Below are 14,803 nucleotides of genomic sequence, written 5' to 3' on the forward strand. Positions count from 1 at the left end.
GTTGTGTCATCTGTGACACAGCCAAGTCAGAGACGGTGGGGGCTAAGGTCAGCGTGACCCCTAAGTCAAATCTGCATGGGTCACAAAGAGCGAAAGACTCTGCAAAGGTCAAGGACGACAGTTGTGTCATCTGTGACGAAGTGAAGACAGAGTCTTTGCAGTGTAACATCAATTGGCCTATGCCCCCTGGGCTTATGTCCGATGAAAGGCCATTGACAATGGGTCGAAGAATAAAGCCATCCAAAGATGACCTGGGCAACAGTGAATGGGTAAAAGAAAACATGTAATTCATGTCTTACCATCTACTTTACCGCATGCCTATTGGTTTACCATCTACTTTACCCATTGCCTATTGGTTTACCATCTACTTTACTGCATGCCTATTGGTTTGCCATCTACTTTACTGTATGCCTATTGGTTTACCATCTACTTTACCCATTGCCTATTGGTTTACCATCTACTTTACTGCATGCCTATTGGTTTACCATCTACTTTACTGCATGCCTATTGGTTTAAAATCTACTTTACTACATGCCTATTGGTTTTAACAATATATTTGAAGTGTATCTTGTTAATAGGGCTACCGTCTATAGTCTGATTCTGACTATCCAGGGCTCATTTATTTATTAAGGTAACGTTACAGCATAATTATTGAGTTCCTTCGTTATCACTGTTGTATTTACCAGGCCTCAATATGGAAAAATGAGAAGAGCAGTACTAGAACACTAGAGGCAGTTTCCTCCACCTTCACCACCTTCACCACCTCGACCAGAGAACCACCCACCTCCACCTTCACCACCTCGACCAGAGAACCACCCACCTCCACCTTCACCACCTCGACCAGAGAACCACCCACCTCCACCTTCACCACCTCGACCAGAGAACCACCCATCTCCACCCCAACCATCTGCACCTCGACCAGAGAACCACCCACCTCCACCTTCACCACCTCGACCAGAGAACCACCCACCTCCACCTTCACCACCTCGACCAGAGAACCACCCACCTCCACCTTCACCACCTCGACCAGAGAACCACCCATCTCCACCCCAACCACCTGCACCTCGACCAGAGAACCACCCATCTCCACCCCAACCACCTGCACCTCGACCAGAGAACCACCCATCTCCACCCCAACCATCTGCACCTCGACCAGAGAACCACCCATCTCCACCCCAACCTCCACCCTGAAGACGTCCACCCCGAGCAGAGAACTAATCCAGCCCAGGTTAAAAGCCTTGACAAAACAACCACCCACCTCCACCCCTACGTCCACCCCTACCTCCACCCCTACCTCCACCCCTACGTCCACCCCTACGTCCACCCCTACCTCCACCCCTACCTCCACCCCAACCTCCACCCTACCTCCACCCCAACCTCCACCCCTACCTCCACCCCTACCTCCACCCCTACGTCCACCCCTACCTCCACCCCTACGTCCACCCCTACCTCCACCCCAACCTCCACCCCTACCTCCACCCCAACCTCCACCCCGAGCAGAGAACTAGTCCAGCCCAGGTTAAAAGCCTTGACAAAACAACCACCCACCTCCACCCCTACGTCCACCCCTACCTCCACCCCTACGTCCACCCCAACCTCCACCCCGAGCAGAGATCTAGTCCAGCCCAGGAAAAAAGCCTCCACGAAGAAAGAAAAGGGTACTTCTATATCTTTATTCCACTTCCAATACAATACAATTATGACCAAGTCATATTTAATGAAAACATTGGCATTTCACTTTACCAGGCATCCTGAAGGGTACAGGAGGTAAGAAGACACAGCAAGAAGCCAACACACAAACAGAGTGAGTCTCAATCATGTATTTGTTTTGAAATAGTGGTGTATAAAACCCACAAACTGTAGCAATAGAAAACACATGTTGTTTTCTTGATGTCAGTCTCTGTAACAAAATAAATGTTTTCTATTTACAGGTCTGGCTATGTTACCGTCAAAGAATCAGTGAGTTTCCACATTCCACCTTGCTCACAATTGTGTGCAGTGCCATATAGATCAGTCACTACAGTCTTAGGTTAAATACACACCCCCCCCATACAGATCTGTCACTACAGTCTTAGGTTAAATACACCCCCCCCCCCATACAGACCAGTCCCTACAGTCTAAGGTTAAATACCCCCCCCACCCCCCACAGGTCAGTCACTACAGTCTTAGGTTAAATACACCCCCCCCTCCCATACAGACCAGTCACTACAGTCTTAGGTTAAATACACCCCCCGATACAGACCAGTCACTACAGTCTTAGGTTAAATACCCCCCCTCCCCCCATACAGACCAGTCACTACAGTCTTAGGTTAAATACACCCCCCATACAGACCAGTCACTACAGTCTTAGGTTAAATACACCCCCCCCCCCCCCCCATACAGATCAGTCACTACAGTCTTAGGTTAAATACACCCCCCCCCCCCCAGGTCAGTCACTACAGTCTTAGGTTAAATACACCCCCCCCCCCCCAGGTCAGTCACTACAGTCTTAGGTTAAATACCCCCCCCCAGGTCAGTCACTACAGTCTTAGGTTAAATACCCCCCCCCTCAGGTCAGTCACTACAGTCTTAGGTTAAATACACCCCCCCAAAGACCAGTCACTACAGTCTAAGGTTAAATACACCCCCCCCCCCCCCCATACAGATCAGTCACTACAGTCTTAGGTTAAATACACCCCCCCCCCCATACAGACCAGTCACTACAGTCTTAGGTTAAATACACCCCCCCCCCCCCCCATACAGATCAGTCACTACAGTCTTAGGTTAAATACACCCCTCCCCCCCCCCCCCCCATACAGACCAGTCACTACAGTCTTAGGTTAAATACCCCCCCCATACAGACCAGTCACTACAGTCTTAGGTTAAATACACCCCCCCCCCCCCATACAGATCAGTCACTACAGTCTTAGGTTAAATACACCCCCCCCCCCCAGGTCAGTCACTACAGTCTTAGGTTAAATACACCCCCCCCCCCCCAGGTCAGTCACTACAGTCTTAGGTTAAATACCCCCCCCCCCCCCCAGGTCAGTCACTACAGTCTTAGGTTAAATACCCCCCCCCCTCAGGTCAGTCCACTACAGTCTTAGGTTAAATACACCCCCCCAAAGAAAAGTCACTACAGTCTAAGGTTAAAATACACCCCCCCCCCCCATACAGATCAGTCACTACAGTCTTAGGTTAAATACCCCCCCCCCCCCCACCAGGTCAGTCACTACAGTCTTAGGTTAAATACCCCCCCCCCCCAGGTCAGTCACTACAGTCTTAGGTTAAATACCCCCCCCCCCCCACCAGGTCAGTCACTACAGTCTTAGGTTAAATACCCCCCCCCTCAGGTCAGTCACTACAGTCTTAGGTTAAATACACCCCCCCAAAGACCAGTCACTACAGTCTAAGGTTAAATACCCCCCCCCCCCCCCCCCATACAGATCAGTCACTACAGTCTTAGGTTAAATACACCCCCCCCATACAGACCAGTCACTACAGTCTTAGGTTAAATACCCCCCCCATACAGACCAGTCACTACAGTCTTAGGTTAAATACACCCCCCCCCCCCCATACAGATCAGTCACTACAGTCTTAGGTTAAATACACCCCCCCCCCCCCCCCATACAGACGAGTCACTACAGTCTTAGGTTAAATACCCCCCCCCATACAGACCAGTCACTACAGTCTTAGGTTAAATACACCCCCCCCCCCCCCCCCCATACAGATCAGTCACTACAGTCTTAGGTTAAATACACCCCCCCCCCCCCCAGGTCAGTCACTACAGTCTTAGGTTAAATACACCCCCCCCCCAGGTCAGTCACTACAGTCTTAGGTTAAATACCCCCCCCCCAGGTCAGTCACTACAGTCTTAGGTTAAATACCCCCCCCCTCAGGTCAGTCACTACAGTCTTAGGTTAAATACACCCCCCCAAAGACCAGTCACTACAGTCTAAGGTTAAATACAACCCCCCCCCCCATACAGATCAGTCACTACAGTCTTAGGTTAAATACACCCCCCCCCCCCCATACAGACCAGTCACTACAGTCTTAGGTTAAATCCCCCCCCACCAGGTCAGTCACTACAGTCTTAGGTTAAATACCCCCCCCCCCCCCAGGTCAGTCACTACAGTCTTAGGTTAAATACACCCCCCCCCCAGGTCAGTCACTACAGTCTTAGGTTAAATACCCCCCCCCCCCACCAGGTCAGTCACTACAGTCTTAGGTTAAATACCCCCCCCCTCAGGTCAGTCACTACAGTCTTAGGTTAAATACACCCCCCCAAAGACCAGTCACTACAGTCTAAGGTTAAATACACCCCCCCCCATACAGATCAGTCACTACAGTCTTAGGTTAAATACCCCCCCCATACAGACCAGTCACTACAGTCTTAGGTTAAATACACCCCCCCCCCCCATACAGATCAGTCACTACAGTCTTAGGTTAAATACACCCCCCCCCCCCCCCCAGGTCAGTCACTACAGTCTTAGGTTAAATACACCCCCCCCCAGGTCAGTCACTACAGTCTTAGGTTAAATACCCCCCCCCCCCAGGTCAGTCACTACAGTCTTAGGTTAAATACCCCCCCCCTCAGGTCAGTCACTACAGTCTTAGGTTAAATACACCCCCCCAAAGACCAGTCACTACAGTCTAAGGTTAAATACACCCCCCCCCCCCATATAGATCAGTCACTACAGTCTTAGGTTAAATACACCCCCCCCCCCATACAGACCAGTCACTACAGTCTTAGGTTAAATACACCCCCCCCCCACCAGGTCAGTCACTACAGTCTTAGGTTAAATACCCCCCCCCCTCAGGTCAGTCACTACAGTCTTAGGTTAAATACACCCCCCCCAAAGACCAGTCACTACAGTCTAAGGTTAAATACACCCCCCCCCCCCCCCATACAGATCAGTCACTACAGTCTTAGGTTAAATACACCCCCCCCCCCCATACAGACCAGTCACTACAGTCTTAGGTTAAATACCCCCCCATACAGACCAGTCACTACAGTCTTAGGTTAAATACACCCCCCCCCCCCATACAGATCAGTCACTACAGTCTTAGGTTAAATACACCCCCCCCCCCCCCCATACAGACCAGTCACTACAGTCTTAGGTTAAATACCCCCCCCCCATACAGACCAGTCACTACAGTCTTAGGTTAAATACACCCCCCCCCCCCCCCCCCAGGTCAGTCACTACAGTCTTAGGTTAAATACACCTCCCCCCCCCCAGGTCAGTCACTACAGTCTTAGGTTAAATACCCCCCCCCCCCCCCCCCCCAGGTCAGTCACTACAGTCTTAGGTTAAATACCCCCCCCCCCCCACCAGGTCAGTCACTACAGTCTTAGGTTAAATACCCCCCCCCCCCCCCAGGTCAGTCACTACAGTCTTAGGTTAAATACACCCCCCCCACCAGGTCAGTCACTACAGGCTTAGGTTAAATACCCCCCCCCCCAGGTCAGTCACTACAGTCTTAGGTTAAATACACCCCCCCCCCCCCCCCAGGTCAGTCACTACAGTCTTAGGTTAAATACACCCCCCCCCCCCAGGTCAGTCACTACAGTCTTAGGTTAAATACACCCCCCCCCCCAGGTCAGTCACTACAGTCTTAGGTTAAATACCCCCCCTCCCCCCCTCATACAGATCAGTCACTACAGTCTTAGGTTAAATACACCCCCCCCCCCCCCCCCCCAGGTCAGTCACTACAGTCTTAGGTTAAATACACCTCCCCCCCCCCAGGTCAGTCACTACAGTCTTAGGTTAAATACCCCCCCCCCCCCCCCCCCCCCAGGTCAGTCACTACAGTCTTAGGTTAAATACCCCCCCCCCCCCACCAGGTCAGTCACTACAGGCTTAGGTTAAATACCCCCCCCCCCCCCCCCCACCAGGTCAGTCACTACAGTCTTAGGTTAAATACACCCCCCCCCCCCCCACCAGGTCAGTCACTACAGGCTTAGGTTAAATACCCCCCCCCCCCAGGTCAGTCACTACAGTCTTAGGTTAAATACACCCCCCCCCCCCCCCCAGGTCAGTCACTACAGTCTTAGGTTAAATACACCCCCCCCCCAGGTCAGTCACTACAGTCTTAGGTTAAATACACCCCCCCCCAGGTCAGTCACTACAGTCTTAGGTTAAATACCCCCCCTCCCCCCCTCATACAGATCAGTCACTACGGTCTTAGGTTAAATACACCCCCCCCAGGTCAGTCGCTAGAATAACACAATGTTCCCCTGTTCTTTCTTGACAGGAAGTTATTCAGCTGGATGTTTACTTGCAGGTAAAACTTTGCTACTTTTTTTTTTGACCCAACCTGTAATGTTCCCAGTTAAACGTGTGAGGCTTGTTGTCCTTCATAGAAGTGTGTGTCTTTGCCTTCATACGAAATCTGTTCTGTTCCTGCTCGTGGCAGGAGGCTCTATGGAGAGAGGAGGGCCTGAAGAAGAAGTTGGCTGTTCTCCAGAAGCGTGGCTCCACCCTGCTGCGATACTCTGACAACCTATGGGCTGTAAGAGACTTACCTTCCTCACAGACCACACCCACTTTCCTCATACCTTCCTCACTTACAACACCCACTTTCCTCATACCTTCCTCACAGACCACACCCACTTTCCTCATACCTTCCTCACAGACCACACCCACTTTCCTCTTACCTGCCTCAGATACCACACCCACTTTCCTCATACCTGCCTCAGATACCACACCCACTTTCCTCATACCTTCCTCACAGACCACACCCACTTTCCTCATACCTGCCTCACATACCACACCCACTTCCTCATACCTGCCTCAGATACCACACCCACTTTTCTCATACCTGCCTCAGATAAAACACCCACTTTCCTCATACCTGCCTCAGATACCACACCCACTTTCCTCATACCTTCCTCACACACCACACCCACTTTCCTCATACCTGCCTCACACACCACACCCACTTTCTCATACCTGCCTCACATACCACACCCACTTTCCTCACACCTGCCTCACATACCACACCCACTTTCCTCATACCTGCCTCACACACCACACTCTCTCGTCTCATACCTGTCTGCCTCACACAAACAAAACTCATTGCCATAATCATGTACAGTATCTGTAGTGTTTCTCTGTTTCTGACTACGATACAGCAGGCAGGATGAGTCTGTCGTGTTTCTCTGTTTCTGACTATGATACAGCAGGCAGGATGAGTCTGTAGTGTTTCTCTGTTTCTGACTACGATACAGCAGACAGGATGAGTCTGTAGTGTTTCTCTGTTTCTGACTACGATACAGCAGGCAGGATGAGTCTGTAGTGTTTCTCTGTTTCTGATTACGATACAGCAGGCAGGATGAGTCTGTGGTTAAGGGCTAGCTTCCTTCTGCTCTCATCTGTACCTTGCTCACAGAGTAATATCAGAGAACTTCAGTATCTAGGAAGAGAGATTGCTGTAGCTCTCACACAGGAAGGGTGTGTTCTTATTGGTTCTGTTCACAACAGACTATATCTGCCTTTAATTGGTGCATTCGGGACAGACCGCGGTGACAAGCAAGGAGACTCGTTGTGGTGTCAACCAGCCGTTAGTCTTTCCTCAGCAGATTTCAGTAGTGTAAAAACTTCATTCTACAGACGTTTCCTCTCCACTCCCACAGACAAGCTGCAACGAAGACCTCCTAAAGAACAAGATCAGAGCATTGGAAACACAGCTGCAAGTCTGTCTGCAGGTAAGAATAGAACCCGGCTGTATCTGCAGCTGTTGACTGAGGATGTGCTCCTTCTCGGCGAAGATTTAAAAAAAATATCCCTCTTGTCATTTCTAGTTTGTCCTATTTTGTTGTCAGATGCTTCTAATGTTTGCACATGAGTTTGAAAAGGAAGTGTTTGGCATCCCGTTAAATCTAATTTGTAGGCTTTATAACAGTTGTATGTTGCCCTTTGGTCAAAACAACCATTCAGGCAATATCTCGGTTCAGAACCAACAACCCTCTCATACTAATCCAATGAAACTGTCCATAGAGAGTGGTGTTGCCATGTGGTTTGTGGGTTATACCTCCTTAAGCTTGTGTATTTGTATTTATTAATAAGGATCCCCATTTAGTTCCTGCCAGGGCAGCAGCTACTCTTCCTGGGGTTTATTATGGATCCCCATTTAGTTCCTGCCAAGGCAGCAGCTACTCTTCCTGGGGTTTATTATGGATCCCCATTTAGTTCCTGCCAAGGCAGCAGCTACTCTTCCTGGGGATTATTATGGATCCCCATTAGTTCCTGCCAAGGCAGCAGCTACTCTTCCTGGGGTTTATTATGGATCCCCATTTAGTTCCTGCCAAGGCAGCAGCTACTCTTCCTGGGGTTTATTATGGATCCCCATTAGTTCCTGCCAAGGCAGCAGCTACTCTTCCTGGGGTTTATTATGGATCCCCATTAGTTCCTGCCAAGGCAGCAGCTACTCTTCCTGGGGTTTATTATGGATCCCCATTAGTTCCTGCCAAGGCAGCAGCTACTCTTCCTGGGGTTTATTATGGATCCCCATTAGTTCCTGCCAAGGCAGCAGCTACTCTTCCTGGGGTTTATTATGGATCCCCATTAGTTCCTGCCAAGGCAGCAGCTACTCTTCCTGGGGTTTATTATGGATCCCCATTTAGTTCCTGCCAAGGCAGCAGCTACTCTTCCTGGGGTTTATTATGGATCCCCATTTAGTTCCTGCCAAAGCAGCAGCTACTCTTCCTGGGGTTTATTATGGATCCCCATTAGTTCCTGCCAAGGCAGCAGCTACTCTTCCTGGGGTTTATTATGGATCCCCATTAGTTCCTGCCAAGGCAGCAGCTACTCTTCCTGGGGTTTATTATGGATCCCCATTAGTTCCTGCCAAGGCAGCAGCTACTCTTCCTGGGGTTTATTATGGATCCCCATTAGTTCCTGCCAAGGCAGCAGCTACTCTTCCTGGGGTTTATTATGGTTCCCCATTAGTTCCTGCCAAGGCAGCAGCTACTCTTCCTGGGGTTTATTATGGATCCCCATTAGTTCCTGCCAAGGCAGCAGCTACTCTTCCTGGGGTTTATTATGGATCCCCATTTAGTTCCTGTCAAGGCAGCAGCTACTCTTCCTGGGGTTTATTATGGATCCCCATTTAGTTCCTGTCCATGCAGCAGCTACTCTTCCTGGGGTTTATTATAGATCCCCATGTTATCATGTGTGTGTGTGTGTGTGTGTACGCATGTGTCTGTGCCTGTGTGTGTGTCTCTTCACAGTCCCCGCTGTTCCATAAGGTGTATTTTTGTCTGTTTTTTAATTCTGATTCTACTGTTTGTATCAGTTACCTGATGTGGAATAGAGTTCCATGTAGTCATGGCTCTATGTAGTACTGTGGAATAGAGTTCCATGTAGTCATGGCTCTATGTAGTACTGTGGAATAGAGTTCCATGTAGTCATGGCTCTATGTAGTACTGTGGAATAGAGTTCCATGTAGTCATGGCTCTATGTGGTGCTGTGGAATAGAGTTCCATGTAGTCATGGCTCTATGTAGTACTGTGGCATAGAGTTCCATGTAGTCATGGCTCTATGTAGTGCTGTGGAATAGAGTTCCATGTAGTCATGGCTCTATGTAGTACTGTGGAATAGAGTTCCATGTAGTCATGGCTCTATGTAGTACTGTGGAATAGAGTTCCATGTAGTCATGGCTCTATGTAGTACTGTGGAATAGAGTTCCATGTAGTCATGGCTCTATGTAGTACTGTGGAATAGAGTTCCATGTAGTCATGGCTCTATGTAGTACTGTGCACCTCCCATAGTCTGTTCTGGACTTGGGGACTGTGAAGAGACCTCTGGTGGCATGTCTTTGTGGGGTATGCATGGGTGTCTGAGCTGTGCGCAAGTAGTTTAAACAGCCAGCTTGGTTCATTCAACTTGTCAATACTTCTCACAACTACAGTGTAGCGCAGCTAGCAAACGTATGTCTATGTTTGACCCGTTTATAACTTGCTGTTCTCACAGAAACAGAAACTCCCCTTGGATGGAGTGAAGAAGCTCGTGCTACAGATGGAGAACCAGAAGGGAGCGTATGAGGAGAAAGCCTTGGAGGTCATCCAGAGGGCTACAGAGGAGAAAAGGGAAGCTCTCAGTCAGGCCGAGACACTTGAGGTTGGGGTCTTTCTCTGTCTCTCTCTCTCTCTCTCTCTCTCTCTCTTTGTCTCTGGCACATACAGACACCCTGTTCATACCTGCCTCATATAACACACTCTCAGTCAGGCCGAGACACTTGAGGTTGGGGTCTTTCTCTGTCTCTCTCTCTCTCTCTCTCTCTCTCTGGCACATACAGACACCCTGTTCATACCTGCCTCATATAACACACTCTCAGTCAGGCCGAGACACTTGAGGTTGGGGTCTTTCTCTGTCTCTCTCTCTCTGTCTCTGGCACATACAGACACCCTGTTCATACCTGCCTCACATAACAAACTCTCAGTCAGGCCGAGACACTTGAGGTTGGGGTCTTTCTCTGTCTCTCTCTGTCTCTCTGGCACATGCAGACACCCTGTTCATGTACAGGCCGGCACTTTGCAGCTATACTAAACTGATGTTACGTTTTGGCTATAATGAAATGCTCATACCATTTCACCAGGTTTCTACTGTCGAGATAGTGTATTGAATACTATGAAGCCCTACATTGATAACACTTGTAGTGGCTTCTCTTGTATAATGTAGGTGTACTTCTCTGTCCACTAGGTGCTGTCTCTCTGTATAATGTAGGTGTACTTCTTCCTCCTGTCCACTAGATGTTGCTGCAGGCAGCCAGGGTGGAAGCGGCGCAGTGGCAGGGTCTGTGTGAGGAAATGAAGGAGAGCTCAGAACAGCTGAAGAAGAAACAGGAGATCAGCTCTGAACAGGTTCTTCAACTGCAGAACCAACTGGAGGTACAGTAGTCACTGCTGTACAGACAGCAGTTATCGCAGAGTGGAGTGTTCTGTGAGGCACTGAAGGATGCTGTCATAATCAGTTAGCCTCTGGCGAAGTGAGACTACATCATGATCAGAGAGACCGCTACATATTGTATGATCCATTGGGTTACTGTCATTTAACTAACTGGAGTTGGATAAAATGTGGATCTAAAATAGATTTAATTCTGGGGGGGAAAAGATGTTTGTATAGACATAGCTGTGTATATTAATGCTCAAGAGGCTGGTTGGTGTCTGTTGTGTGCAGCTGGCCAGGGGTCAGGAGGCGGGGCTGAGGGAGGAGCTGGGGGCAGTACAGCGAGTGGAGGAGGAGTTACAGTTCAACATTGTTCTGCTGGAAGAACAGAACCAGAACCTGAGGGACCAGATCCATGAGATGAGAGGTTAGAGGTCATACAAATAACACATGTAGTTTGATATACACACACACCAATTTTCATGGGGTTCTGCATCTGAATATATTTTAGTAGTGAAGTAGAAACTAAAGGAATTAATTCATTAATGGCTTTCTCATCTTGCCTTGCCTGACTCCTAGATGCCAGAGCTGACACTCAGGAGGTGTCCCTGGATGAATCCTTGGCCCAGTTGGATGTGTCGCTGGAGCAGTCGGAGGAGGAGGAGACCCTGGCCCAGCTGGAGCGGACCCTGGCCCAGTTGGATGTGTCTCTGGAGCAGTCGGAGGAGGAGGAGGAGGAGGAGGAGACCCTGGCCCAGCTGGAGTGGACCCTGGCCCAGTTGGATGTGTCTCTGGAGCAGTCGGAGGAGGAGACCCTGGCCCAGCTGGATGTGTCTCTGGAGCAGGAGGAGGAGGAGGAGACCCTGGCCAAGCTGGAGCGGACCCTGGCCCAGTTGGATGTGTCTCTGGAGCAGGAGGAGGAGGAGGAGCTGATTGTATCGTCACAGCAGAAACAGCTATCATGGGGAGATGGAGATCAGGTTCTGGAGCAGCTCCGTCACGCTCTAGACCGATTACAGCTGAAGGAGAGGGAGGTGAGCAATGAGGGGTTCATAAACCCAGACCTCGTAGTGATTACAGCTGAAGGCATAGGGAGGTGAGCAATGAGGGGTTCATAAACCCAGACCTGGTAGTGATTACAGCTGAAGGCATAGGGAGGTGAGCAATGAGGGGTTCATAAACCCAGACCTCGTAGTGATTGTAGGAGAAGGAGAGGGAGGTGAGCAATGAGGGGTTCATAAACCCAGACCTCGTAGTGATTGTAGGAGAAGGAGAGGGAGGTGAGCAATGAGGGGTTCATAAACCCAGACCTCGTAGTGATTGTAGGAGAAGGAGAGGGAGGTGAGCAATGAGGGGTTCATAAACCCAGACCTCGTAGTGATTGAAGGAGAATAATGACAGTTATTACATGTTCATTGAACCGTTGCCAATAAGTAGGAATGGAATGAAAGGAGCTCCGCCCTCCTGAATTGGACCAATGAGAGGAACAGGAATATTTCATTCTCAGCTAAATGTAAAGATGTTTCAAGTCAGTCCCCAAATTCTATTACATACACAATGGTGGAGAATTTTTATTGTATTTCATAGTGTCTGTGTATGTGTGTGTATGTGTGTGTGTGTATGTGTGTGTGCAGTGTGAGGAGCTGCAGAACGATCTGGAAGCCGTGGAGGCAGAGTGCCAGTCGTGCCAGGTCCGTCTGACGCAGTGCAGGGACGAACTCCGACAGCGCAGCCACCGACGCAGCAGCAGGGTGTGCAGCGTGAGTGTGTGTGTGCGTGCGTGTGTGTGTGCGTGCATGTGTGTGTGTGTGTGTGTGTGCGTGCGCGTGAGCGCGTGCGTGCGTGTGCGTGTGTGTGCGTGTGTGCGTGCGTGTGCGTGTGCGCGTGCGTGCGTGTGTGTGTGTGTGTGTGTGTGTGCGTGTGTGTGTGTGTGTGCGTGTGTGTGTGTGTGTGTGCAGCTCTCTCCCCTTGTTGCCCCCCCCACCATAAACCCATGTAATGAAATACATCTCTGAAATATGCCCCTGGCGGTGCAGTTACATCCACTTTGAAGGAAATGTTGTTTTTTACTGCGCTTCTCTACAGGTTAACTTTTTAAAGACCAGATTTGTACGTACTTTTCCTTCTGTTTCTAGAAGCCCTGTGTCTCGTGGATATGGCTCTGTGTTCTACTACCACTGCTCCTGTCCATGGTGGCGGTGGCCATCTTGTGGGCGTGGCATCCTCCCTTCAAGGACCAAGTCCAGGACCTGTACTCAGCTGTAGAGGAACACATAGAGGACTATCTAATGCAGGCCGCCTCTCCACAACACGTTGGCTGCTTCAGGCCTGTCTGACCACAGCACTAGCCTGAGTCCCACATCGGTTTGGGCTCTCTTGCCAACTCTAAGACATTGGACTTGACAAGACAGTACAAAGAGATCTGGGACTCAGGCTACCACAGCACAGCTCAGGTTTAGGATTTATAGTTTGAGTTTGTTTTGTATATTAGGAATTTTTGTTAAGGTATGATTAATTTATTTATTAACAAACAAAATCGAGCAAAAACAATCCAAATGATAAAAGACAACACAATCTATTCATTTAATTTATATTTATAACTCAGAACCTTTGTGTGCCTTTATAGATGAATTGAGAATGACAACTAAGAATTAGTTGCTTTTGATTTCAACTTTGAAGTAGTCTCTCTGCAGATATAGTTTGATTGACTTTAACATGAATGTTTACAATGTTACACATGACACAAACTTTGGGATACAAATAACAATTTACTGCCTATCAGTGGAGGCTGCTGAGAGGAGGTAAAGGCTGGAATGGAGTCAATGGAATGGAATCAACCCACATGGAAACCACATGTTTGATTCCATTCCATTGACTCCATTCCAGCCTTTACTATGAACCGTCCTCCTCTCAGCAGCCTCCACTGCTGCATAAGCATCATTATGTAAAGATTGTTCAATATCTGTGTTTGAAATGATTATATTTGACTAATGCACCTCATATTTTAGTTGGACACAAAAAATCGTGCAGATCATGAAAATCGTTAGATAAGTATCACAATACGTATTCTGTTTTGTGTCAATTTGTTTGAGAAACAGAGACCGGGATTCAATCTGATCAGCTGTAGATCAGCGTTGTAGCGCGTTTGACATTTACAGGTAACTTCCGAGGTGACATATGCAGAGTTTACCGTGAATGCAGTCTCCGTGAGTGTGGAAACATTGCCTTTAAAAGGTGCAAGGCACGATCGGATCTGAACTCGGCCATAATGTTAATGATTGTGTTTACATTATTGTCACAAGTGCTGTCCATTTTTGTGGAGTTTGTCGAAATCGACTGTAATAAAATGACTGTGGAAGGTCCAATGACTGTCCTGGAGGGGTGACTGTCCTGGAGGGGTGACTGTCCTGAAGGAGTGACTGTCCTAGAGGAGTGACTGTCCTGGAGAGGTGACTGTCCTGGAGGAGTGACTGTCCTGGAGGGGTGACTGTCCTGGAGGGGTGACTGTCCTGGAGGAGTGACTGTCCTGGAGGGGTGACTGTCCTAGAGGAGGGACTGTCCTGGAGGGGTGACTGTCCTGGAGGGGGGACTGTCCTGGAGGGGGGACTGTCCTGGAGGAGGGACTGTCCTGGAGGGGTGACTATCCTGGAGGAGTGACTGTCCTGGAGGAGTGACTGTCCTGGAGCAGTGACTGACCTGGAGGGGTGACTGTCCTAGAGCAGTGACTGACCTGGAGGGGTGACTGCTTGTTCAGGTTCATATTCTGCTGTATATTTGTCAAATTATCATTGAGTATGTGGGCCTGTAAATTGCTAAAGCTGTGTCAACACGCCTGATCCCATTTGATGACCTGCAGCAGGCTATGTTTAAAGATAAAGGATTTATGAAACAATGACACTCACTGAAATGGTTTGAATATCACCAACTGCTAAATG

The 14,803-nt window shown here is 49.2% G+C and overlaps 1 protein-coding gene across 1 annotated transcript; it reads left to right on the forward strand.

The window, feature by feature from the left end:
- Window positions 1-1,405: 1,405 nt before the first annotated feature.
- Window positions 1,406-14,765, forward strand: LOC109869569 (golgin subfamily A member 6-like protein 4). Its single transcript, XM_031803483.1, has 12 exons — window positions 1,406-1,658; window positions 1,747-1,804; window positions 1,932-1,959; window positions 6,235-6,264; window positions 6,397-6,492; window positions 7,616-7,687; window positions 9,954-10,100; window positions 10,733-10,870; window positions 11,160-11,295; window positions 11,448-11,902; window positions 12,503-12,628; window positions 13,004-14,765. Exons 7-12 carry the CDS (start codon window positions 9,999-10,001, stop codon window positions 13,202-13,204), a joined length of 1,158 nt encoding a protein of 385 aa, XP_031659343.1. The 5' UTR covers window positions 1,406-1,658; window positions 1,747-1,804; window positions 1,932-1,959; window positions 6,235-6,264; window positions 6,397-6,492; window positions 7,616-7,687; window positions 9,954-9,998; the 3' UTR covers window positions 13,205-14,765.
- The last annotated feature ends 38 nt before the right edge of the window (window positions 14,766-14,803 follow it).

The sequence above is a fragment of the Oncorhynchus kisutch genome, linkage group LG24 (assembly GCF_002021735.2).
Source record: "Oncorhynchus kisutch isolate 150728-3 linkage group LG24, Okis_V2, whole genome shotgun sequence".
NCBI lineage: Eukaryota > Metazoa > Chordata > Actinopteri > Salmoniformes > Salmonidae > Oncorhynchus > Oncorhynchus kisutch.

Excerpts from the sequence above, each read along its gene's own strand:
- LOC109869569 (XM_031803483.1), top strand. The coding sequence starts at position 9,999 with ATGGAGAACCAGAAGGGAGCGTATGAGGAGAAAGCCTTGGAGGTCATC. Across the intron at positions 10,871-11,159 it reads AACTGCAGAACCAACTGGAG|CTGGCCAGGGGTCAGGAGGC; the intron begins GTACAGTAGTCA and ends TGTTGTGTGCAG. Across the intron at positions 11,903-12,502 it reads TACAGCTGAAGGAGAGGGAG|TGTGAGGAGCTGCAGAACGA; the intron begins GTGAGCAATGAG and ends GTGTGTGTGCAG.